The sequence below is a fragment of the Megascapheus bottae genome, chromosome 1, assembly GCF_031878675.1.
Source record: "Megascapheus bottae isolate mThoBot1 chromosome 1, mThoBot2.hap1, whole genome shotgun sequence".
Taxonomy (NCBI): Eukaryota; Metazoa; Chordata; class Mammalia; order Rodentia; family Geomyidae; genus Megascapheus; species Megascapheus bottae.
In genome coordinates this window covers 40,351,903-40,379,659 of record NC_143509.1, presented here as the reverse complement: position 1 = coordinate 40,379,659, position 27,757 = coordinate 40,351,903, and the positions used below count along the sequence as shown (strand labels likewise).

Below are 27,757 nucleotides of genomic sequence, written 5' to 3'. Positions count from 1 at the left end.
TCAGGATTAGCAAAATAAATAAATGTCTAAAAAATTTAAATATGTCAAAGATTCCATAGGAAGTCTACAACATCATTGTTATAGTACAAACAAGTCATACACAATCATTAGTATGCTCATTTTCATATTTCTGTTCATGATTTGTGGAATGTAACTTTCCTTACCATATATCCAAATCTATTTCCTTCAGTGTGTCAATTTCCAGCATCAGACTAACTGAAAACAGGCCTCCTTCCCTCCTTATATTAGAAAACATTGTTATCATGTAATACTGTGTGTATTATTAGTTTCTCTGAAAGAGTACAAAACCATGTATAATAGATATAAAAGACAGAACTGATTACAAAATACCTTTAAGTTTTTTGTATTTAAATTCCCTAAGAATTTGACACTAAAGACAAAAAAAAAAAAAGGTGTTCTTACATTAAAGTAGAAATTAAAAACAGTGGTAGGCCAGTCAATTTAAATCCTTGCTACTCAGGAGGCGGAGATGGACTGAGGTTTCAAGTCCCAAGTAGAAAAGTCTGTCAGAACCCACCACTAAAAAGCTAGTAGAACTGTGGTTCAAAAAAAAAAAAAAAAAGCTGAAGACAATACTCCATGCCAAGTTCAAGCCTGAGATGGGTAGCCAAAAAGGAAAACAACCAACCAAAAAACCCAGTGGCTTATGACTGTAACCACAGCTACTTGGGAGGCTGGTGGCACAAGGATGGAATTTTAAGGCTAGTCTGGGAAGAGAGGCAAGGAGATCCTTTCTTCTACCTCAAATGGTAGTATATATGTGCATTTGGGTATTATTACTATCTGAAAAATTGTTCTGGTATGATGTATTCAAGAATATCGATAAATTAAGATTTTTTTTTTCCCTCTCAAGTCAACTCAAGCTGTTTTAAGAAATGTTTTTAGTTCTATAAAGGCAAAGAGTGCCATCTACTGAACAATTGGTACACTTTACGGCAATGTAATAGGCTGCCCTATTATTATTCCACAAAATACTTTATTCTTCACAGACTCACTTTGCCACTCATGAACAGATAGACCTTTCTCACAAAAAATGAATGAAATTGTTCTAATAATCATTCTCTTCATTCAAAAAGACAAATTTGACCAGTATCTGTGCTAACAATTTAGGGTTCGGAACCATCAAATAAGAATATATTGAATTTGTTTAATTATTCATTTTTATATTAATAGGCTTCCAGTATATAGCTTACAATTCTGTTTTACGTGATTTACTAAAACCCATCAAAAGACTATGAACATGGAGATACAACATTCCACCTCTACAACAAATTTCAATATTGCTAGCAACATTAGATGATTCTTCAAATATAAAACTTAAATCAGGACTTTACATACTAGAATTCTACATTTTTTTCCTATTTTCCTTAAGTGCTTTGCACTGTGGAACAGATTAATGACTACTTTCCCAAAACAGGATGTACAGAAGTGGCAGAAACGAGAGAAACAAAAGAAAGCAATAATGAAAATAGCTCCTGACCCCAAAATCAGGACACTGCTAAGATCCAAGTCCAAATGTAGAATTTAGGACTATTACTATCACCATTCTTATCATTCCACGCATGTTAAGCCCCATCTTCACAGTGAAACACTTAAAACAAAAATATTGAAAGGTGCTAGTGGTTCACACCTGTAATCCTAGCTATTTAGATGGCTGAGATCTAAGGATCACAGTTTCAAGCCAGGAGACTTTTATGTCCAATAAACTACCCAAAAGCTGTTAAGTGCAGATAGGCTCAAGTGGTAAAGAACTAATTTTGAGCAGAAAAGCCAAGAGACAGCATGCAAGCACTGAGTTCAAGACTCAGGACCAGTATACCACACACATAAAAATTACAAGATGCTAATTAGGTTTTGTTTTTTAAAGGCTTCATTAAATGCTGTCGTTTCAAAAAAAAATCCCAAAAGCAAAATGTTAATAATATACAAGTCTATTAGCAAAGACTTTGTAGTAAAATGGTTCTGAGCTTAGTACACAGGGCTTACACTTACTTGCTAGGCAAAGTGCTCTTATCATCTGAGCCCTGCTTCCAGCTATTAAAGATCTGTTATACAGAATCTTGTACTTCTGACTTTCATATTGTTGTTTTACTTTGCTAACAGGGTACATTTCTAACAATATCATCACCAATTATAGGTTTTATTGGGGAATATAAAAAAACTGTATTAGAGAAACATTTGGAAAAAAGTATGATAAACATTCAACCTCCTAAATATTTTAAACGAACATGCTTCTTATTACTAACTTTAAAAATATGTTCCACCTTGGGCCAGGAGCTTGGTCTACTGGTAAGGAGTGCTTGCCTAGCATGCCTGAAGATTTCAGTTTGATTCCTCAGTACCACATACATAGAAAAAAGCCAGGAGTTGTGCTTTGGCTCAAGTAGCAGAGCTCTAGCCTTGAGAAAAGCCCCATCTTATTACATGATTGTTCAGAAGCAATATACCTTTTACTGTCATTAATGAAGTATACCAACACCATTAGGACATGTACCCCAGAGCCAATTAAGAGCAATGAGCTTACTAGTTATAATTTAAAACAAAATCTATGGAAGCAAGTAATCTACAGTACTACAAAAATAAAAAATGTGTTTTTTTTTTTTACCATAACCGGAGGTGTAATTAGGGCCCCGACGACCTCTGCCTCTTCCACTATAAGACCTAGAACCTTGTACAGAAGAGACGGTACTTTCATCAGTGGCATATCCTTTCTCTTTTTCAGGCCCTCTGGTGGAAGAAGGTCTGAAACCCATACCAATCTGTCGAAGCTGTTCGTCTATCTGCAGGCGTTCCATTCTTAGCTGTTCCACTTCCTACAATCAAAACAAAGTTTTGCCTTCTTTAGTGATTTCTTTTAAATCTAAAGCTACAACTGAATGAACAACCAAAGAACCTGTGACTTAAGAAATTATTTGGTAAAGCAACACTGTGTTCCTAACACACGTAAATTTACTGAACATCTGAGGAATATGCCAAACACACTTGAATAAAAATTTAAAAGAAAAGGAACTCTACCCTTCAGAGAACAATGTTAGTACTCAGGGCTTACAATGTTTCAATGTTAACTATTAAAATAGCTAACAATTACATAGCAATAGCAGATTTTGTTCCTCAAAGGGTTACAATTCTGTCATCGAAGAAAAGTACAAATAAAAACAGCTTTCCTATCTAAGTAGTGTTCCTTAATTTGTGAGCTACACAGACATACTTTATTATTTAAAAACTGAGGTCAGAAGAATACCAAGCTGAGGCCTATAATCGAAGCTACTAGATTGCTGCTGAAAGCCAGCCCAGGTAGAAAAGTCTGACTCTATCTCAAATAATAGGCAAAATAAAAAGTTGGAATTTAGGTATGGCTCAAGTGACACAGTGCCAGATATAAGTGGGAGTGTGGAAAAAAGTGAGTGCTTAAGGGCCTGGGATCAGGAAACAACAAAAAACCTAAGGTCACTGGAAGATATAAAAAAAATGCCCTGACAAAGCTCTTAACTGAAAGGCAGAGGACTGGATTTGAATTGAAACTTCTTATAGAAAAGTGAGTTTCCAGAAATGACATTAGGGGGACTTGCAGAATAGCACAAGAGCAAAACGTAAAAAACACTAAAAAGTAGTCAATACTTGAAGACAGTCTAAGCCAAGGGAAACAGAAACAAAAATGGTATAAAATATCAATCATGGTGTTTACTATTTTATAGAACTTTTTTTCTAAAACTCTTGCTGTTTGTGTATCAACTAATAAAATATTGACAATTAGTAAATGAAAGCTATGCACTGGTAGCTTATCCCCATAAGCTAAGATCTGAGGACCGTAGTTTGAAATCAGTCCAGACAAACAAATCAGGGAAATTCCTACCTCCAATTAACTAGCAAAAAGCTTTAAGTAGATTCATGGCTCAAGTGGTAGAACATCAGCCCCAATGCAAATAGGAAGGCAAGGGCTCATGGCTGAGGTCAAGCTTCAGTACAAGCACAGAGAAAAGAAAAATTACCAAGTGAGAATTAGCGATGTAGCTCAGTGGTATAGAGGGGGTAACGTTCCCCAAGTACAGGCTCTAGTTATGAGTCCTACTTCTAAAAACATGCTGTGAATGCATATACACACACATACTAAAATGATGCTTACATGGGAGTGCAGATGACTGAGGTAAGTTTACCATGGTACCCAGACTTCATTTGTATACTCTATATGTATGTAAAATATAAGAGTAGAAACAAAATGGCTCTAATATACAAGACATGTTAATGGCAACAAATCCTAAAAAGATGAAAAGTTACCTTTTCTTCAACAATAAGGAAACTTAAATGCTGAGAAGAAACAATTCATGAGATCATTTAACTATACCAAGACATTTTAATATTGAATTCTCATGCAACAAAAACTGGGCAAAAATATTTAACAGAAATTGAGACCAATACAAAATGTCTGTTGTAAATGTGCAGTTTTTCTTTTGCAATGCTGACATTTGAACACCCAGCCTCATAGCTGCTTATGCAGTTCTACCGATAAGCCACTCCCCTTCCAGTACTCCCATCATCTCTCTTATCTTTAATATTTTTGATACTGTGGATATAACCCAGGGCCTTGCACTTGTGCTAGGCAAACTCTCTTCCATGGAGCCACATCACTAGCACTAATACCACTACATTTATGCTTTTTTTTTTTTGCCAGTCCTGGGGCTTGAACTCAGGGCGTGAGCATTGTCCATGGGCTTTGCTCAAGCCTAATGCTCTACCACGTGAGCCACAGCACTGTTTCCAGTTTTTCTATGTATATGGTATCGAGGAACTGAACCCAGGTCTTTGTGCATGCTAGACAAGCACTCTACCACTAAGCCAAACTCCAGGCCCTACTATTTTATGTAGTAATGTGGCAATGATTCTCAGAAAACATAATGAAAATTATATACAAACCTTTAGGTAGGCAATATGATACTCTAAGAGAACTTGCACATTTCCAATACTTTCTTTAGTGCCAACAAACACAAATGGAACCATGCCCTGTAAAAAAAAAAAAAAAAAAAAAGGCAAAAAACTCAATGTCTTCAGTAATTAATATTTTAACAATATTCCGGCACAAGAGGACTGAAATATGTATAATCTAATATGGTCAACTTAATTTCATATTTGTACTACAATTTAGGCATGTAAAACAAAACCCCTCAATTTTATACCAGTTTCTAATTTCCACCTGAATCTAAATTTCCATGAACTATAAATCAAATTTCTAAGAAGAAAAACTAAACCAGACATGAACCAGACATAAGAAAGTAGCAAGTATAAAAACATAATAAGGCACACTGGCGAAGCTACAAATCAAATTTCTAACAGGAAAAACTAAACCAGACATAAACTAGACATAAGAATGTGGCAACTATAAAATGTAAGAAAGCACACTGGCGAAGTTATCACTATAAAATGTATTCAGATAAAATCCTAAGTGTCTATATATTCAGGGTTATCTCCTGAACATTGAGAGACATATCACCAAAAGAAAAAATACACAACAAACACATAAATAAAAGAATTATTGTACAACAAATATTTAGTAATCACTAATTAAACTAAACCAAAGGATTAACCCAGATTATTTGCTTGCTTAAATTTCACAACAGGAGGGTGGTTCCGGTAAGTAGGAGGGGGAAGGATATTAAGATAGCTAATGACTTTTCTTCCTGGGGCGCAGAGCGTGGCCTAGTGCTCGCCTAGCATGCACAAAGCCCTGGGTTCGACTCCCCAGTACCCCAGTACATACACAGAATGGGTAAGAAGTGGTATTATGGCCCAGTAGAGTATTAGCCTTTAGCTGAAGAGCTTAGTGACAGGGCCCAGGCCCAGAGTTCAAGCTCCACAGCTAACAACAACAACAACAAAAACAAAAAAACAAAAAAAAAAACACCCTTTTATTTTGTACCATTCCTGAGTCTTCAACTCAGAATTAGGCTGCTGTCCATGAGCATCTTTTGTTTGAAGCTAGTACTCTACCTCTTGAGCCATACAATAATATTAGCCACCAGCATCCTGCAGGATTTTTCTTAAAGAAGACACATCAGTAGTAGTACTCAGTGGAGCACACTGGGTCTGTAATTCCTGCACCTGCTGGGATCTATATTGATCACAAGACCAAGTCAGCATAGGTACAACACAGTGATAAATTTAAAACTCAAGGAGGGGAGGAAGAAGCACATTTCAGATTTTTATAAGGCTAAAGCTAAAATTTAGTATTTGCATTTTCTTCAGTTTATATCATAATCCTAATAGTTACATAAATATCTGTCAGTTTTAAAGTATAAATTCATTGCATTTTATTTTTGCATTTAAAACATTCTCATCAGTGGCTTTTAGAAATTAAAAAAAAAAATAGCCCCCCCCCACGCCCCAAATTAGGAAAGTTCCAAGGCAGACTAATAACAAGCACGCCATAAAATCATATAGCTGTGAGAATCAGTGACCAGGAACCAGTAATTTCAACTACAAAAGCAAAAAATAACGAGACTCCAATTTAGGTTATAGTAAAGATATATCTTACAAGTAAGAGAATAAACTTACATGGATTAAAAGGCTACAAGTGTATGCCCAAGAATATTGCCTATCAAGGATACAGTAATCAAGGTTTCCATGCATATACATAAGAGTGGGAAAAGGCCAAAGTGAATTAAAAGATATGAGGAAGTAAATTAAATCCCCCAAACTATTAATCTCATATCATTTCCAGAAATGTATTCTGTGTCTTATTTAATGTTATATTTATTATTTAATGTTGACTTAGAAAGTGAACATTAGAGCGAGGCGTGGTGGCTCATGCCTGTAATCCTAAACTGAGATGTGAGGATAAAGGTTCAAAGCCAGCCTACTCACAGAAGAATTTGAGACTCTTATCTCCAACTAACCTCCAGAAAATGGGAAGTGGGGCTTGGCTCAGGGTAGGGCAGTAGCCTTGAGCTGAAAAGCCCAGGAACACCATCCAGGCCCAAGGGTAGGACGGTAGGCTGGAGCTGAAGAGCACAGGGACTACACCTACGCCCAGGGGTAGGGCGGTAGCCTTGAGCTGAAGAGCTCAGGGACAGCGCCCAGGTTGGGTTCAAGCCCTATGACCCCCCCCCCCAAAATAAGTGAACATTAGAAGAAGCCCAGTGTGCCATGAGAATGAGACATAATAATCACAAGTTTGAGGCACTTAATGCTAGCCTCAAACAAGAAAGCTTAGGGACAGTACCCAGGCCCTGAATTCAAGCCCCAGGATGGAAAGGAAAAAAGAAAATACAAGCAGATAATGAAGTTATAAACATGAAAAATTATACTTATTTCTTTACATATTTAGTATTTATATCCATATATCCAAATACATACTTTTTATTAGTTGCCATATATACATTTTAAATTATGTAATCAAATGACTATATGGCAATTATATTATCAAACAAGTAAATATTACAAGTAACCACAAAAGTGAATCATTAAACATAAAGAAAATCAAGAACCGTTAGCAATTGTTATTTATTAATTTATTGTTATTACAAAAGCGATATATGGGTTTACCGTTTTAACAACGTGACCCCTTCCCTGTCTCCCAAGTTTTCACCTCCCATTCCTACCAATAAGGTGTAGAGTTCATTTTCAACATAGTATGTATACTGAGTACCACTATTGCATTTATTCTTTATGCCCTCAATTTCTGTGCCTCCCCTTACACTCACCAAGACATATATAGGAACTAGACAAAAGGAAAAGAATGAACGAGATACAAGTAAAACAAAAACAGGAAAGAAACAAAAAAAACTCGTTTCCATTCCCTAGAGTTCACTTTAATAAGGGAATGTACACTGTATGATCAAATACATAAAAACATTGTGCCCTTAAAGAGTATCCTTATTTGGTTTCACCATGGGTGAATGTCTACTTTATCATGTCCCAGTTTTAGATCTATCTTCCATGTGTGCCATTTGTCCTTTAATCTTGGCTTATCTCATGTTAGTCAATTTTATAATCTATTTAATTTAGAGTAAGAAATTTTGTCAATAGCTATGACATATGTGGCTATAATGGTAAAAAAAAAAAAAGTACATACTGCAAAGGCAATTATAATCTTAAAAAAACATACTAAACATCCCTAGAGTGAACTTAACATAATGCTTATCAGTCTCCCGGAACAAAAGTATGGAGTAACAGATAGACTTCTCAATACTTTAGTTGGCATTCAAACATGAATACTGTTTTGTGAGGCCAATGTTTTACCAAAAGAAAAAGTAATTCCGTATCAATACCAAACTTTAGACTAATACAGAGCTATAGGAACCAGAACAGCTTGATAGTGGCACAAGAATAGGCCTGAGTACGAAAGACCCAGAAATCAACCTGCAGACATATGGCCACAAAATACAATGAAAGAAAGACAGCCTGTTCAACAAGTGGTGCTGGCAGAACTGGTTAAGCACCTGCAGAAAACTTAAGTTGGATCCTTCTATGTCACCCTACACCAGAATTAATTCCAAATGAATCAAAAACCTTGAGGTAAAAGCATATACACTGAAAACTTTACAAGAAGGATTAGGAAATAAACTAGGTATCCTTGGCATAAGTTGAAACTTCATAATAAAGACCCAGGAACACAACAAGCCCCACAACTAGGGGGGGAAAGAAAAAGACTTAAAAAGAGACTTCTCTGAAGAGGAAGTAAAAATGGCCTATAGACACATGAAGAAATGTTCCACATCTCTGGCCATAAAAGAAATGCAAATCAAAACAACTGAGATTCCACCTTACTCCAGTTAGAATGGCTAGGATCAAGAAATCTAATAACAGATGCTGGCGGGAATGTGGGCAGAAGGGATCACTACTACACTGTTGGTGGAAGTATAAACTTGTTAAACCACTATGGAAAGCAGTATGGCGATTCCTCAAAAGACTAAACACAGAGCTCCCCTATGACCCAGAAATTCCAGTACTTGGCATTTACCCAATAGTCCAGAAACAAGGACATACTAAATCCACTAGCACAACCATGTTCATTGCAGCACTGTTTACCATAGCAAAGACATGGAACCAGCCCAGTTGCCCCTCATTATATGATTGGATCAACAAGATGTGGTATTTATACACAATGAAATTCTATGTAAGGAAATGGAGAGACTTGGGGGAAAAAATCGTATTAAGTGAAGTCAGACCCAAAGGAACATAGGCCCAGTGGTTTCCTTCATTTGTAATAATTAGTATAAACCTAGGACTTGCCTTGCAAAGAACCACAATAGCTCAAAACCTAGATATGTAAGGCCATATAGGATGAGGCTAAATGAAAGGATCTCCAGGATGTGAAAACAAGAGCTTTATGTGATTGTTCTTAACGTAGTTATGTTATTCTCCTCTCCTTTGTTGCCCTTTGGTTAATCTCATATTGTTATTGTATCTGACTTTGTTACCCGGTATATTGTATATACATTTATTTGTTTACTTGAAATAACAAAGGGAAGGGGCGAAAACATCATTGGGAGGGAGTGGGGAGTGGAAAATGGGGACAAAAACATGAGAGAGGGTGTCAATGTATGAGAAGTGATGTACCCTTTGGCAATTTTAACTGTGACTCCTCTATATATTACAATAAAGAAGTAGAGAAATCCTGGCCTATAATTGTCTGCTTTGGTGTCAACTCTTTTTTAGCTAGGTTATTTTGCAGAAAGCAGGAAAATGTCTTGCCCTCAAATTACCCATGTACAGCTTTTTCTGATAACTATAATAGTGAACATTTCAAACAAAAATTCAGATGATTTGCCAAAAATTCTGGGAAATTCTTATATTAACAACTACCTTTGACCTAACCTGGAAGAAATAAGATGTCCTATTCTTAGTCCTTAAGGAAGTATGGTAGGGAAGTATATAGTCTTTCAGGCTCACGATGCTGTTAGGGATAAAATGCAGAATAATATTGACATTTCCAATGACGAACCAAATTGCAGCCATCTTTGGGGACATCAAAGTAAAATCAGAGGATTAGTCAGTTAATAGAAGAAATAAAACAACCAGTGCAAAATGTTATTAATCATGATAAAGGGATATCACTTAAGAGTAATAAATATAGAAAAACAGCACTGGAAAACAGAATACTCTAAAAAGGAATCATGATATCCAGGGACACATGCAGAAAAGACATAAAGGGATATCACTTAGAGTAATAAATGTAGAAAAACAGCACTGGAAAACAGAATACTCTAAAAAGGAATCATGATATCCAGGGACACATACAGAAAAGACTGTCCCTTCCTCCAGCGAGAGGATAGCCATGTCCAAAATGGTAGTCCTTGAGAATTTATGTTTCCTTCCACTTATCAAGCTTCCAAATGGTCAACTTCTAGCGTCTTACTTAGAAACCTTATGCATTTCAACATGGCTACAGGATCAATTTTCTTAACTCCCTTAAAATAAAAATCCTTTTAATTTAAACAGGCCTATTTTCTGCCTTAACTGCCTTGTTTGGACTAAAGAACACTGACTACAGGGTAACCAATATTTAGATCAAAAGATACACAGCAAATTTTAAATATAGCTATTCTAAGTTCTTTGTCAACTATGGGTTCGACTCTTCTTTAAGGCATTTAGGATTGTTCTTGGAAAACTATAGCATGCACCTGTCTTCAACTATTAGTCTTAGATTCATTTTTCATTTTTATGTTTTTGTCAGTCATGGAACTTGAACTCTAGACCTGGGTGTTGTCCCTGAGCTCTTCAGCTCAAGGCTACTGCCCTACCCCTTGAGCCACAGCGCCACTTCCTCTTAGTTTGATTTTACAAAGGGAAGGAAACGCTAAATCTGCTTTAAAAATAAACAAATAACCAAGGAAACTAGCTAAGTATATGGTATTCAGTCCTAAACCCAATGGAACCCATCAAAATAATTAAGGTCTTTAAGTTTAAATCATAGAGCCTTAATCCAAATTCATGAGATTCTATAGGATGCTAGGTCACCAAAATGCATAAATCTATTAACTAAAGAAGAGGTAAGGGAGATCTAAACAAAATTATCTAGGCCACACTGTAATTCCAAGGGAACTACAAAAAAAAAAAAAAAAAGAAAAGCTTTTAATACTAGGGCCACCTTAAAGAAACGGCACAAAACTTACCTACATAGATGGGTTCCATGGGGTTTGGATTTCTGCACTTGTGATAACAAAGCCCCTTTGTGAGGGAACCCAGGACCTGATTATAAACTTCCTGGACGAAGCTCTAACAACAACAAAAACAGATTCACCAAGGAGTAAAAATATCTTATTCCTCCCGGAAACATTCAATAACGTTTACTTTAACATTATTCATAAAGAACAACTAGACAGGAGTTGGAGGTTCATGCCTATAATCCTAGCCACTCAAGAGGTTCAGATCTGAGGATCAAGGTTCCAGGCCAGCCCAGGCAGAAAAGTCTGAGATTCTTATATCCAGTTAGTCAGCAATAAGCCAACAGTGGAAGAAAAGTGGTAGAGCAGCAGCCATGAACAAAAAAGCCAAGCAAGAGCACAAGGATCGGTGTTCAAGCTCCACTACCAGCACAAAAGGAGAAAATAACCTAGCTATCACATCTAAAATAGAAGACAGATGGAAGCATAAGAGAGTGTGTGAGTGTGTGTGTGTGTGTGTGTGTAGGATATCATCTTTATCAACCTAGTATGCCAATTCTATAGGTGCAAAGTGTGGTAAATATAAACCTTAAATCTATAAACTTTGAATTTACTGTTTCAGGATTCCATTTAAAAATCTGTCCTATTACCCAGCCATACAGGAAACAAAAGTCTACTATTTTTTTTCTGTAAGTCTACTTAAGAATAGTTTTCACTAGTATCTCTGTTCTGCAAATTTATATCTGGCTCTGATCCATCCTGACAGCTTGTCAAATTGGCTTTCTGCCAACTGAATTTCCCATGTCACTTTCTACTTTGTTTTCCAGACAAGGCCAACAGTTCACTCTCAGCACAAAACAGCTACTGATGGATGGATTGCTAATCCTCTACATCTTCTTCAATGTATCAGGAACCAAAGTTCAGTGGGGAATGAGGAAGAATAGATGGGCAGACAGAACTTACTTAAAATAAGTTATCAAAAGAGTTAAGACTCATAGGTAAAAACCAGGAAGTAAACTGAAAAAATAGATAAGCTCCCCTTCCCATCATTCCAGCACCTCCTCCCTTCAGTGTTATAAGAGCAGGAAGCAGAAGAGAGGCTACCTAAATATGCCTTTTGGAAAATCTCCCCCCTCCCCACCCAAGTCCTAGAGCTTGGATTCAGGGCCTGGACACTGTCCTTGGGCTTTCCCAAGGCTAGCATTCTACCACTTGAGCCACAGCACCACTTCTGGCTTTTTCTGTGTATGTGGTACCAAGGAATCAAACCCAGGGCTTCCTGCATGCTAGGTAAGCTACTACTGGCCACACCCCTGGCTGGGAACTCTTCTTGAATAGGTAAAAACAGAATGAAAGATGTTATCTGACAAAAGGATTTACTCAAATCAAAGTTCAAAGTTATAAATAAGAATCACCCTTTTAAGTGCTTAGCTCTCCTTTTCTACTGTTAAACTAAAGTAAGTTCTTCAGTTAATCTCAAAGATCTGATTTAGTCTAGAAACTCTTTAAGTGGAAAGCCTCTCATCCATTCTCTGGTAACTTACCAAAGAATGGCACCATTGTATTTAATTCAAAAAAAAGATACAAGAAGACAACCAAGATGGACACTGGTGGTTCACCCCTACATAGTCAGGAGGCTGAGATCTGAGGATTGTGATTACAAAGCCAGGCAAGTCTGAAGAACCCCTACCTCCAATTAAACAGCCAAAAAGGGAACAGTAGAACTATGGCTCAAGTGGTAGAATATTAACTGAACAACAAAGCTCAGTATTAGCCTTAAAGGAAACAAAAGTTCAGGGACAGTGCCCACCAAAAGCTGATAACCAAACAACATTCTAAAATCTAACAGGCATGATGAAAAAGGAAGGAAAGAGAGAATGCGTATTTATTTTTATATCGGTAATGTGTTTTTTATATAGACAGGTAAAATAAAATTTCAATATGATTTTGATTACAAGGAGTTCATATCCTGTTTGGGAGAAATCTTTGAAAAATTAAGATTAAAAAGAGCACCAATGATATAATATGTAGGTGGTAAATAAGCAGTAATGCTGACTCTCCAATTGGTTATTTGCCTTAACACGCCAATAACCAATGTTTGAAATGTTTTAGCATGTGGAAGTTTGGAACCCTGAAACATTCCAGACTTTGAAAAAAGTTTAAGGAACAGAATTTTTTTAAAGCAATGAAGAATAGCCTTTATCAAAGTACGTTAACTGACATTGTTTTGAAATGAATCCTAAACACATTTCGAAAGTCACCCCAAAAAAACATAGAAAATAAGAGTTATTACGCTGAAAATACTTACATCTTCTCTAGGCAGTTTATTTTCATTATCTCCTTCAATTCTCACCCGAACCACACCAGATTTATCCACTATTTCTTGAATGACTTTGCCATTTTTCCCAATTACTTTTCCTTTGTAAAAGAAAATACAACAAGTTAAAACAAACTGTTCTATACTCTCAAAAACCAACCTGAATAATTTATGATTTGACATCAGATATGATCACTTAATAATAAAACTCCTACATTGTATTTTCAATGAAGTCACCTAAGAACTACCAAGCAATTTTCTTGAATCTGAAATTTTCTTCCCTTCTGTATTCCTGAAGTTACACTGAGACTGCCAACGATGATCACATGTAGATATTTTCAAGTGTCTGTAACTGTTCTGTATCATCTTTACATTTTAAAAATAAAAATTCCTGACCACTTCAAAAGTTGCTACATGTATAAAAGCAAATAGAAAGCTATATTAATTTGACGTTAACTTTATGAATTTGTTCATTTCTAGGGTGGTATTCACACAACTATCTTGCTTTTATTTTCAAGTTTGTCCAAATTTCAGAAAGAATATAATCTCAGTAAAACAAAATATTTACAATTTACATAGTTTTAAAAGTATTTCACAGCTTTATGCAAGTATATACAGGGGTGTGTGTGTGTGTGTGTGTGTGTGTGTGTGTGTGTGTGTGTATAAAACTTCATTGTCTTGGTAACTACATTGCAACATAAAATTCAAAATGTTTACCTTCTCCATACCTGTTAATCTGGCACATGCAGCTATTAAACATACCATAATTAGAGCAGAGTCTCAAAAACAGCAGATGAAGACTCTTTCTCCCCATTAAAAATTAATATAGAAAAAAGTAATCTGGCTACTGTCACTTAGTAATCAGCAAATATCCTGGTAACCTTTACTACATAAATATGAACAGATCTCTGTATTTGTCATAAATCCCACATCATTTTGTCTAAATTTTCACAAAAGCTTACAGCTAACTAATTGATTGAAAGAGGTTAAAAATAAAGAAGTTTGCTACAACATACTTAAAAGAACAATTTCCAGTAAATAATGGTAACAGAAAACTGGTCAATGTGGCAAAAGAACCCCCAAGGATCTCTTCACTTTTAAACGTATTCTAATACCTCCCTCCCCATTAGTAAGCCACAATTTAAAAGCAGCAGGCATTAAACTCATTACAAAAAGCAATTATGACACAGGATGTTAAGTCTTCTCTGAGAAGCCCTAGCAGCAACACATAAAAGCAATCCTCATTGTTAACACAGTGAAGCTCAGGAATCAACTTTGTATTTGGTCCTGCTAAAAATAAGTAAATGTCTTCTCAAAAGCAAAAATTAATTAGACAGGCATAATCCCTTCTCCCAACATCTCTGTCACTTCCTTTTTGTGAACTATACCAGTGGTGAGCAAACTTCCACCACACTCCTGGGTCCTTGGCAGGGACCTACCTGCAAGTTTTATTTAGTCCCGCCAGAGACCTTCAATATTTTAACTGATCATTTCCATAGTTTAAATTCCAGAGCATATTGACAAACTGAAGCACACCTGTAGTATAAATTGAGCACTAAGAATAAATGCTGATGGAATAAAGAAGTGATTAAAGAAGCTTCTATGGAGTAAAAACTTTTAATTTTCAAATCAATGTACACTGAATATTTGATGTGGGAAAATTAAGAATGATCAAATCCTAAAACTCTTGAAATTTGTTAAATTTAAATGAATCCTCTCTGGAACTTACCCACCAAGTGGTCCTCATTCCCTTTTATTCCTCAGTCCTTTTTTTCTCTTTCATTTAGAATACACTATCTTTCAAAAGAGTGCTTTATTCATGAAACATCTGAGGGAAATATAGTATTACACTGGAAAACCAAGAGAAATTTTGACCTACTCCTTAATGTCACCAATATCTGGTAGCTGGTATTTCATACGTTTCCTGAAGAGCATACAAGCAATTCATATTACCAAAGCTAACAAGAACACAAGAAAAACATGTACTATTGTTGGAATGGTAAGTGAACCAAGGAGAGAGACAAGTAGAATAAGAAAACTAATATATTCAATTTCATTAGTTCACAAATATCAAGAATTATTACCCATAATACCAAAAACTTTTAAGCCAGCCCTGGAGCTTGAACTCAGGGCCTGTGCACTGTCCCTGAGATTTCTCAAAGCTAATGCTCTACCACTTGAGCCACAACATCATTTCTGGCTTTTTGTGTAGTGGTACCAAGGAATCGAACCCAGAGCTTCTGCTTTCTAGGCAAGCACTCTACCACACTAGGCCAAACTCCCGGCACCTATAACAGAAAAAACTCTAAGAAGAAAGGTACTGTTGCAGAATCAAGTTGGAAAGAAATCTGACTCTTTATAGTTCTATCATCTAACCATTTTCTAAGTGATGAATGTTAAAGTTACAATATACACAGCAGCTAAACGATATTGTTGTACCTTACAAATAGCAATAATTCTGTATGACTTAAATAAAAATTAACAGTTCACATTTTTCAAAGCAGTTCTGTCAACGGCGATTTCATTTGACTAAATATCTGGATATATCTTTATCAGAATGCTCATTAAAATGGTACAAAATTCTCACCTTTCATTTCAACTTATCTCTCTAGCAGCATACAGTATGGCAAACAGCACACTTACATCAAGTAACTTATGTAATTAATAGTAATGTCATAATCTATCCAAAGATTTGGACAAAACTGGATAGCATTTAATCACTGATTTCAAGAACTAAATCCTGGCAGGTGCTGGTAGCCTACACCAGTAAGCTCCTTAAGAGACTAAGTACTGGGGGTTGCAGTTTGAAGCCAGCCCAGACAGGAAAATCCACGAGACTCTGTTTATCACCAGTTAGCCACTAGAAAACAACAAGTGGAGCTGTGGTAGAGTGCTTGCTAACCTTCACTAGAATGGCTCAGGGACAGCATGCCAAGGCACAGAGTTCAAGCCCCACAATCAAGAAAAAGGAGAAAGGAGGAGGGGGGGAGGGAGAGAGGGAGAGAGGGAGAGAGGGAGAGAGGGAGAGAGGGAGAGAGGGAGAGAGAGAGGGAGAGAAGGAGAGAGGGAGAGAGGGAGAGAGGGAGAGAGGGAGAGAAGGAGAGAAGGAGAGAGGGAGAGAGGGGAAGAGGGGAAGAGGGGAAAGAGGGGGAGGGGGAGGCGGGAGGGGGAAGGAGGTTGGTTCTTGTAAACCATTTTTGCTTAACAGACAAAATAAATGTTTTAAATCTTCTTCGGTTTTCTTTGTTTTTTGCAGTATGATTAATGAAGCACCATTATCTAGGCAATTATTTTCTAAAAGATAAGCGAGTCCCATAATATAAATGAATTAACAGGCAAAAAGAACTTAATGAGACAAAGGGAACAAAAAGTCATCCCCCCTGTTAGTAAACAGTACTACATTATTATTTCTTTTCATTTATTAATATTCAGAATAATCACAACTTAGTATATTAGCCTCAAAGCTCTAGAGACACAGAACAGGATTAGAGATGTAGCTTTGTGGCAGGGCACCCTAAGCACAGCACTATCACACACACACACACACACACACACACACACACACACACACACACACACACACACAAAAGGAAAAGCACAAACATAAGAGAGCATTAATAGCAAAACCTTGAGGCCATCCCAGGCTTGAATGCTGTTTTATAGCTTTAGGCTCAAGTTTTTTGTCATTTAATTTATGTAACTCATGCATGCCATCATTTTCATTAGTGGAGATAAACAATAGTAAAATCTCTCCTAATAAAAGCACCATGACTTCTTAGCTCATTTTAAGCCTTGCTAACAACTAATTTTATTTATTCAGGGCCTATTGTATAGAAATCTATTTACCTACTGTTAGTCCCATTATTGCTTTTTCTTCTGTACTAAACAAAAGAAAAAAATTATAATAAACGCCTTTTCAAAAAGTAAAATATCTGAATGGTAAAAATAAAAGACCTAAAGAGAAGGGAATAAAGAAGAGCTCCATAGATGAGAAGACTTAAGAAAACCTGTAATACGACCAACTGTTATACAAATTATAGGTCTTAAGAAAGCATCTTTACTTTTTACATAGGCCCAAGTCACCAATTATTATATTATCACCAACAATATGACAGCATTTGCTATCTAAATATCCCTATAATTAGAATAAGAAAACTATGAAACTGTCAAATTAATCTGCATAAATATTTATTTTTGGAAGTACCTACCAACAAGATTCCTAGGAACCTGAATAAAATCTTCCACAAATTCCAAGAAACCTCTTGCCTTTTTTACAGCATCAGCACTCTAAATAAAGGAAAAACAAATAAGAAGTATTGTTATTATCTTGAAGCAACTCACAACCCAAAACAAAATGAGAAAAGCAAAATTCCACTCAGTCACTAAGAAGTGCTATTTCAGATTAAGTAATTTAAAACTACTAAGGAAAAAAAGTGTTGCACATGAAAAACTTTAGCATCTACATTCTCTTTTAATAATAGTTTAAATTACTTTTACTACATGAGGAATCAAACATTAACCCCTTCCAAAATATACTAGGGATATTCCTAGAATATATTTCTCCAGTTGAGTGCAAAAACTGTCATTTATTCAAGTTTTCTGAAAAATTGCATTTATGTATTCTACAAATCAGAAATGTTTTTAAAAGTTCTTTTGCAAAGATAAGGTCTTTTAAACCACTTTATTGTTAAAAAGCATTAAAATTTATTCAGTTCCCACTGAAAAATATCCAAGAGTGAGAAGGGTCACAATTTTTTTTTCTAAAATTTTTGCTCGTTGTGGGGCTTGAACTCAGGGCCTGAGCGCTGTCCTTGAGCTTTCTCAAGGTTAGAGCTCTACCACTTGAGCCATAGCACCACTTGCAGCTTTTTTCTATGAATGTGGTACTGAGGGATCGAACCCGGGCCTTTGTGCACGCTAGGCAAGCATTCTACCACTAGGGCCAACTCCCAGCCCACCATCACTATTTTTGGAGGTACTTACGCAGGGAAAATAAAACCTTGTCAAAATGCAGAGACAAGCTACAATGACTGCCTCCTAATGATATTGTTGCACAATTCACTTTGAAAGCTCTCAAAAATACAAATAATTCTCTGTGGTCAAAATTATTATAAGCATCAAGCTAAAAATCCATGATTTAAGGCTGAGCACTGGGGGCTCAGGCCTGCAATCCAAGCTTCTTAGAAGGCTTAGATCTGAGGATCCTGTTTACAAGCCAGCTGGGACAGAAAAGTTAGTGAGGCTTTTTTTTTTTCTGCCAGACCTGGGCTTTGAACTCAGGACCTGAGCACTGTCCTTGGGCTTTCAACCATCTAAAATAAACTCTTTTCCCTTTTAGCAATGGGAACTGAACCTAGGGAGTAGCATATTATAGTCAAATATTCCATCACTGGGCTATTGTCTCATTCCTTGAGACATGGTCTTGGCTAAGTTACCCAAGCTGAAGGCCAAATATAACACTCAGACTGGCCTTAAACTTTTCATCCCCTTGACCTTTTTTGAGTGCTTTGATTATACATATGTGCTGTATTTTTTTATAGAACTTAATTTCCCACCATGCAAATATAAAGTGACAAAATGTTATCCAAATTCAAATCGTAAAAAAGTTTTATTACAGACTTAACTAGTGTTGACGAAACAGCAGTCAAAACTATATGAATTATTAGTAGGTGTAAAATAGGAAAAAAGCTACAGAAGTCTTTTAAGAAACTTCTGAAAATTGTAAACATTACTCAGAAAATCCTCCCAATAGAAGATAACTGTACTTAACTTTTCTTAAATGTATTGAAGATTGAACTCTGAGCCTCATGCTTGTGAGGCAAGAAAAATACCATGAGCCATTGTACCAGTTCCCAGAATCCGATTTCTTTTTCTTCTTTTGGTTTGAACTCAAGACCTTGCACTATTTTTTGCTCAAGACTGATACTCTAACACTTGAGTATCTTAATAGTCTCTTGTATGACTGCTTAAAACCTGAATACTCAGATCTCAGCTCCCTGAGTAGTTAGGTTTACACCAAAGCGATAGATTTTAAATGAAAATAAATCCTACCTTAAATAAAATTTAAGATAAAAACTGAAATACTAATTGAAATATTAAAATATAATACAACATTATTAATTCTGTAATGTTAGAAGCAAGAAAAAGCCAACTTACCTCTCCATAGATTCTAAATGTTCCAGTATCTTCATCTAGCTCAATAGCGGTAACTCCAGGAACCTTCCTAGCTTGCTGTATGTTACTACCATGTGTTCCTATTGCCAGGCCCATTAAATCTTCTCTCACAACAAATTCCTCATGAAAAGCTGCTGCAAGTTGTTTTGTGCACTAGTAAAAGAGGTAAATTAGTATTTACATCCCTATTTCTATCATTATTCACATCAACAGGTTGAAAACATCCATCTACCAACCAATGAATAATGTGGTATATACATAGGTGAAGTATCATCATCGAAAGGGAAGGAAATTCTGAGACATACTGTGACATACTCAGAGCATTATTATCCTATCTGAAATAAGTCATTTACAAAAGGTAATATTTTAAGATTCTATTTACATATCTATGATAATTGTATTTACAGAAAATAAAAGTAGACTGGTGGTAGACACCTTGAGGGAGGAAAAAAATGGGAAATTTTTAACTGTTATTTAACAATATGAAAAGTACTACACACTGACCAAGAATGTAAAATATACAATGCTGACTGCACAAACCTGTAATCGTGGCATTATCTACAAGTATGTTTGAAAACCAGCTTATCACTAAAATTCTGAATAATTCAAGTTTCAAAGACTGTTTTCATCTCCAAGTTGTCTACTTTCAATGGGTAAGAAAGGGGCAAAAGGCTGGTCAAATAAAACAAAATCCAGCCATGGATGAGGCAGGGAGATTTTAAGTTCTAGGCTAGTTTGGACAGCAGAGTACCAGTCTCAAATAAATATAAAGAGAATGTAAAATCCATTAACATCAATGAAATGTACATTTAAAAAGTCTGATAGTAGTTTTTATGTTAATTTCCTGGGGCTTGAATTCAAGGCTTGTCCTTGAGGGCTTTGTAGTCAAGGCTAGTACTCTACCACTTAGAGCCACTGCTCCACTTACAGCCTTCTGGTTGAGATAGGAAGCTCACACTTTCTTGACTAGGCTGGCTTCAAACATAATCTTCAGATCTCAACTTCCTGAGTTAGCTACTCAGCTAATTAAGCTGGATTTCAGGTGTTTGCCACCAGCCCCTGACATGTTTTAAGATTTTATTTCAAAATATGACAAAAAACTAAGTAAAAAAGTCCAAAACTCATTATCCTAAGGAATAAACAAATTTCTTCTAGTATCAAAATGAGAAGAAAAAAAAATGGGTAATTCAGTGTATTTAATTCCACAACACATAAAATTACAGACATACACAATGTTCTAATTCAATCATTCTTGTTTTAAAATTCATTCATACATCTTTTATTTCATGTATCTTTAAATTAAAACACAAATATTTCCTAGTAAAAGGTAGTGTATGTGTGCACATTATGTTCTGCTGGATGGTGAGGGAAAAGGAAAGAACAGGTATCTTAATAGAGTAGTGGTGGAAAGAAGAAAACAATCTCAAGACATAAGATGGACACTAGTGGCTCATGCCTGTAATCTTAGCTACTCAGATCTGAGGATCTAGGTTAAAAACAGCACAGTCAGGACAGGAATGTCACTGTGACTATCTTCATAAAAGGTCAAAGTGGAGCTTGGCTCAACCTGGAAATCATCAGTCTGGAGCAAAAACACTAAGGAACAACATCCAATCCCTGAATTCAAGCCCCAATATGTGTGTATATGACACACATATACAAAAGACAGGAGAAAAATTGGCAAACTTAGTATTTTAAAAAACATGTGCATGTGATTGATTTGCCACTCCTGGACTTCTTCAACTTTCTACAAACAGCAATATAGAAGAGTTGCTACAGTGAATTGATTTTGTGATGGGAAACAGTGGATTTTTAAAAAGAGCAAAACTGTAGCAAAATAGTCTTTCTCACTATTGCTAGTTCTAAACTCTTTGGTATCTGTCACCTAATCCCTAACAATGAAGTTCAAGAGACATTTAACAAAAGAAAGACGACGATTGATAAAAGTAAATGTAATAACAGAAATAAAAGTAGGAACATAGAAAGCTAGTTCTTCTAATAGGCACTAGACAGGTCTTTAACCCACCAAACAAAAATATACTTTTGATAGTAAATGGGACATTTAAAACTTTCATAAATAAAACCACTTACTTCTAAATGCTTAGTGGCCTCTTCATTTCTGGACATAAGCATCAACTTTGTACGAATACTTCGCAAATGCATGTCACTCAAGATATTAACTCTCTTCACAGTTGCTTCACTAGCAGACTGTAAACAAAGGTATTAATCACTCAAAGGTTAAAATTTTTCAACATTAACACAAATATGCTCCTTTTACAGAAATCATCCAAAATTATCATAAACTATATGGCTTTCGCTAGCTAACATTCATTCTCTCTAATGTAATCTTGTTTTCCTTGCTGAAAACATTACTATTTGCTATTCAGAAGATGTCCAGTGGGAAGGTAGGAGAAGCTAGGATTCTACACTAAATGATAATGTAATGCAATGCTATGTAATGTAACATTAATGTCATATTAATCACTGCTTTTGATTACTCCAGAAAAGATTGAAAAATAAGGCTGTTCAACAGAAATGTATGTGTATATAAACAGTTAAATGTCAAGAAGTATTAGAAAGGGATGATTCTAATCAAGGTGCATCATATGCATATACAGAGAGCAAAATGTAACTCTCTTGTACAAATAAATGATGCTAAAAAAAGTCACAGCAAAAAAAGCAACATTTTATAATACAAAATATTTCTCCTGCACCCTATTAATAAAATTCACTATTAAGCTTTTATCTTATCATAACTACATATTTTAATGTATTATAAATTCCATACAACAGCTATTAATGGCTACCTTAAAATGTGGTGTTACCTTACCAGTATCATTAGCTGCGTGGTTTCGGGGTGGTAAAAAATTCTGCATGCTCCTACTGCTTTCTTAAAATCTTTATGTGCATTTTCATTAGCACACCTACAGAGAAATGAATTAGATATAAAAGTTCAACAACAATAAATATGGAGAAAGTTTATAGCGCAAATTCAGTATTTCATCTTGTCGTCCCATTATAACCTTCATTTATTTAAAAAAATCTCTTATCAGATTACTTTATGACTGGGTTTGGGGAAAAATATTGCTTTCTAACACATTAAATTCACAATCTAAGAGTAAACAAAATTACTCACGCTTCTCTCAGATCTTCAGGAACATCTACTGTGCATTTAAAGAAGGTATTTTTTTTGACAGTTTTATTTTGATTGACAGGCCGAAGTCGTTCGAATGTGACTATTTCATTGTAAGTGGCATCACACGCAGCATATTCAATGACATAAAACTGAAAGACATGATAATACTATTAAAATCCCAATAAAACTAAAGAACTTGTGAGGAAGTCATTACTTTGATCAGTTTAATCAGTAGGCCCTTTATCCTATGACACAAATATTAAACACAAATTAATTATAACAAACTAATTTGCCACTATTAGACTATAAATTATCATAAGCATAAACTAGTAGTTGTACAAAAAGCTTTGAAAGCAAGGTTATGAATATTATGTATCATCTTGATCATTCCCTTTCATCATTCTCCCCCATTTTCTCCTTCCATCTCTAATCTCCTCCACTTACATAGTTCAATTTTACATAATATACATTTAATGATCCTATTTGCTCACCCTTCCTCTCTCCATTTGTGTGCCCCCTCTCCCCTCCAGTGTCACCCTACAACAGGTTTCCTCTTCCCAGTAATAATTCTTTTATGCCTGAAGTAGGCTTTTACAAATGAATTAACATTTTACAGAAACCAAAGACTTGAGATATTTTTTCTTTTTTTTTTTTTTTTTTCTGTGGGTCACGGAGCATGAGCTGGGCTTGGGTGCTGTCCCTCAGCTCTTCAGCTCAAGACTACCGCCCTACCCTAGAGACTTCCCATTTTCTGGAGGTTAACTGGAAATAAGTCTCAGGTCCTTTAGAACCTTGATCCTCAGATCTCACTCTACCAAGTAGCTAGGATTACAGGCATGAGCTACTACACCCAGATTGAGGGTATTTTCTTGATACGGTTTCAAAAATCACTTACTTCTCCTTTCATCATTCGAACTTTAGCTAACCACCATCCACATGGTTCTTGGTCATTTGCTCTTGAGTATACCTGAAGGGAAAAAATATCAATTCTCTCAAATGATTCTAACAAGACAAATGACTTATTATACATATGTTAGTAAATTTAAGAATCAAAAATGTGGCTGAAATTGTAGTTCAAATAGTAGATTAGTTACCCAGTCAGTTAAAAGGCCCAAAGTTAATGCTTAGCACCATAAATGAGGGAAACAGAGAGGTAAAGGAAAGAAGGAAGGGGATGAGAGAGTAGGGGAAGAAGAAAAGAGAAAAGGGGTGATAGGGATGGGGAGGGAGGGAAAAGGGAGTGGGCCTGGCATTCATTGAAGCTGACAAACTTTTACTACCTAAGGAAAGAATGAACACATTTTGGGGCAATTTGGCATCTTAGAAATCTAATTCCAAACTGATGACAGCTTTCTAAACCAAAACATTAACACGTGTTAAAAGGCCATCTTATAACATGCCCTTCAGTTCTGTTCAATAAATTCGTAAGAATTATTTTCAGAGGATAACCCTAACACTGAAATCACTTTAAGGAAGTAACATACTTTCTGCTAAAAACAAAAAACTCACTCAAATAATATTGTATATCTTAATATATTTTCAAAACAAAACATGAGAAGGAGAAAAAAAGTATCCTCACAAAAAAATCTTGAATAAAACAAGACTGCACAGGAAGAGGTGGTCAGAGATATCAACTACTGGTTAAGATTTACACAGGGAATATTTGCAAACAGTTTTGAAAACCTTTGAGATTCTATCAAGATCATTTCAGCCATTCTATCAAGATCATTTCAGCCATTTTGGGAGTAGGTAAATGAGTAAGCCAAAATCTAGCAATGAAATTTGTGTAGAAATGAGAAAATTTAAAAAAAAGAAGTGTAACAATCAGGATCCAGTGAAATCAATTTTAGAATCTTTAGTTTTTAAGCAATTCACTTCTTAAATAATTCACTTTTATTCTTTCCTAGAGGTCTCCAAAGGAAAATATATTTTTACTACTAGAATAAAATTTATTCTGCAACATACATAAACTGAACCCTTTCCAACAATCCTAATGTAGAATTGTGATCTTATTTTGTCTGCAATAATTTACTTGGTTGTTTGGGCTGCTCATGGGTGCTATGGCAGGTTTGGGGGAGTTTTTTTTGAAGTGTGGTGTTTTAAACTCAAGAGACTCAAGCTTGCTAAGCAGGTGGCTCTACTCCTAAGCAACACCTTCAGCTACACATTTTAGCAGACTTATTCTTCCATAATAATGAGAACAAAAAGGCAGAAAAAGTATTTTACAATTATTAGAAAAATCAGAGAAGGCAAAATAACAGCAGTTGTCTAGATTCTACTGGTAAATGAAATTATATAGTAACTTAGATTACAAAATCCTCAAATTACATCCTGGATTAATGTTCTTAATGTATTTCTAAGGAGAAAAGTTAAGATGATACCTTTATTTAATCACGCAACTAGAAATTTAACACAAAAAATTATCTGACAAGGACCTAGAAATGTATTGTTACACAGATGACAGTATTCTTTCCTTTTTTTTTTTTTTAAACATGTTTGTGCACCAAAATTGACTTCCTGTATCAGGGATGGAGAAATGTCCAGCTCAATGGATATATAAGGCCTATGAAATCATTTTGTACATGACAAAAGACACATGTCAGGTGTTCATGATATATGGCCTGTAAATGATTTATATTCCAAGGGACCTCAGAAGAAAACATGCTCCCTACTCCTGACCTAGATGGAAAAAATGCCAAATGTAGTATGCAAAGATGAACAGAAATAGATGGTAAAGAAAAAATTCCAAATGATTAGTCATATCAAATTGAACATCAAAGTTTGCAAAATTTCTATAATAAAAATGGGGGCTGGGAGTTTGGCCTAGGGGTCGAGTGCTTGCCTAGCATGCACAAAGACCTGGGTTCGATTCCTTGGTATCACATACTTAGAAAAAGCCAGAAGTGGTGCTAAGGCTCAAGTGGTAGAGTTCTAGCCTTGAGAAAAATCCAGGGGCAGTCCTTAGGCCCTGAGCTTAAGCCCAGGACTGGCAAAAAAAAAAAAAAAAAAAAAAAAAAATCAAATCCCAGTGCTACAAAGTATCAAATAAATTAAGCCCTTAACTAATGTCTGGTAATACTTTCAATGGGTGGTTATCTCATTTGATGTTTAAAAAAAAAAAACAGGAGTCATGAAACCACCTAAATCAATTTCATATTTACCAAAGGCTCTTGATTCATATACCTTGCTTATAAATAGAAAATAAATTAATTACAGGCATAAATTATATTTATAATCCTATCCCCTGGGAAGGCAGATGCAAGAAGACACAAGTTCAAGGCCAGCCTGGGCTACAATATTGAAACCCTGTCTCCAAAAGAATAAAATAAAAACCCACAAGACAAAACAAAAATGTAGCACTCACAAAGGCCAGGTCCTTTTGAATACACTTTCCTGTAGCATCACTACTCTAGTAACAAGTAGATTGTCTGCTATATATAAAAGACCAGGAATTTTTATTCTAAACATAGGGAAAAAAACTGAATCAGTGCTGGTTACTCACAACTGTAATCTCAACTACTCAGAAGGCTGAGACCTGAGGATCAATTCAAAGCCACACATAGAAAGTCCATGAGACTCATCACCAATGAATCACTAAGATGCGGTAGAACAGTAGCCTTGATCAAAAGCAGCTCAGGGACAATGCCCAGGATCTGCATTCAAGCCTCCCATCCCAAAATACACACGAAAAATCAGAACAGACAATTCAGAGAATAAGGAACCTACAACTAAAGAAATATAATTTAGGGTGGGAGTTTGGCCTAGCGGTAGAGTGCTTGTCCAGCATGGACGAAGACCCGGGTTCAATTCCTTGATATCACATACATAGGAAAAAGCCAGAAGTAGTGCTCAGGCTCAAGTGGTAGAGCTCTCGCCTTGAGAAAAACCCAATGGCAGTGTTCAGGCCCTGAGCCCAGCCCAGGACTGGCAAAAAAATATATATATATGTAATTTACGAGGCATTAAGATGTCACTACTAACCAAGGAAATAAGAGTTTGGGGGAAAAAATGTTTCTAACAAGCAAAAAGAGTGCCAGACTGAGATGGTTCTTTTTGGTAGTTAAATGTTAAATATCAAGCCTGGTGCTAGTAGCTCACACTTGTAATCCCAGCTACTCAAGAGGTGTAATTACAAGGATATTAGTTCAAAGGTAGCCTGGGTAGGAAAGGTCGTGAGACTTGTCTCCAATTAACTACCCAAAAACCTGCAAGTGAAATTGTGGCTCAAATAGCAGAGGTCTCGGAGATAGCACAAATCTTAGGACAGTGTTTAGACTGTGAGTTAAAGCCCTACTACCAAAACAAAACTTAAAAAAAAAACTTAAATATGAATTTGATTTAAATTTTTTCATTAGTCATGGGGCTTGAACTCTTTGCCTCGGAACTGTCCCTGAGTTGTTCAGCTCAAGGCCGGCACTCACAGCTTGAGCTACAGCGCCACTTCTGGTTTTCTAGGGGTTAACTGGAGATAAGAGTCTCAGAGACTTTAGTGCCTGGGCTGGCTTTGAATAGTGACCTTCAGATCTCTGCCTTCTGAGTAGCTAGGTTTACAGGCATGAGACCATGCCCAGCTAACGAACTCTTTCAAAATCTCTATTACCCTATAAAAGCCTAAAGAAAGAGGATACCAGGAAATGGAAAGACATGATCCCATGCTCATGGATAGAGAGAACCAACGCAGTGAAAATGGACATACTACCAAAATTGATATGCAATTTCAATGCAATCCTCATCAAAATCCCAAAGACATTCTCTACTGAAATAGAAGGTATAATCCAAAGATTCATATGGAACAGCCAAAGCAATACTAGGCAAAAAGAGCAATGCAGGTGGTATTACAATACCAGACTTCAAACTCTACTATAGAGCCATAATAACAAAAACAGCTTTGTTACAAGAGCGAGGACTCAATATATGCATACCCAATGCTATGGACATGGTATTGGAAATATAAACACAACTACATACACATAAAAACCTATGACTCTATAGACATAATGTTTTATTACA

The 27,757-nt window shown here is 35.8% G+C and overlaps 1 protein-coding gene across 6 annotated transcripts in view; it reads right to left on the bottom strand.

Annotated features, from left to right (window-relative positions):
• The window catches only part of Fxr1 (FMR1 autosomal homolog 1), a 66,178-nt gene that overhangs the window by 8,095 nt on the left and 30,326 nt on the right, over positions 1-27,757 (bottom strand). For 4 of the 6 annotated variants that reach the window (XM_090342505.1, XM_090342541.1, XM_090342514.1 and 1 more), the window contains exons 4-12: positions 23,643-23,714; positions 22,748-22,896; positions 22,442-22,535; positions 21,703-21,819; positions 19,594-19,764; positions 17,646-17,724; positions 13,429-13,538; positions 4,933-5,019; positions 2,627-2,834 (exon numbers count right to left, since the gene is read on the bottom strand). In XM_090342505.1, the coding sequence (XP_090198631.1) occupies positions 2,627-2,834; positions 4,933-5,019; positions 13,429-13,538; positions 17,646-17,724; positions 19,594-19,764; positions 21,703-21,819; positions 22,442-22,535; positions 22,748-22,896; positions 23,643-23,714 (1,087 nt within the window). The remainder of the gene's footprint in view (positions 1-2,626; positions 2,835-4,932; positions 5,020-13,428; positions 13,539-17,645; positions 17,725-19,593; positions 19,765-21,702; positions 21,820-22,441; positions 22,536-22,747; positions 22,897-23,642; positions 23,715-27,757) is intronic. The other 2 variants (XM_090342523.1, XM_090342532.1) reach the window with 1 other exon arrangement.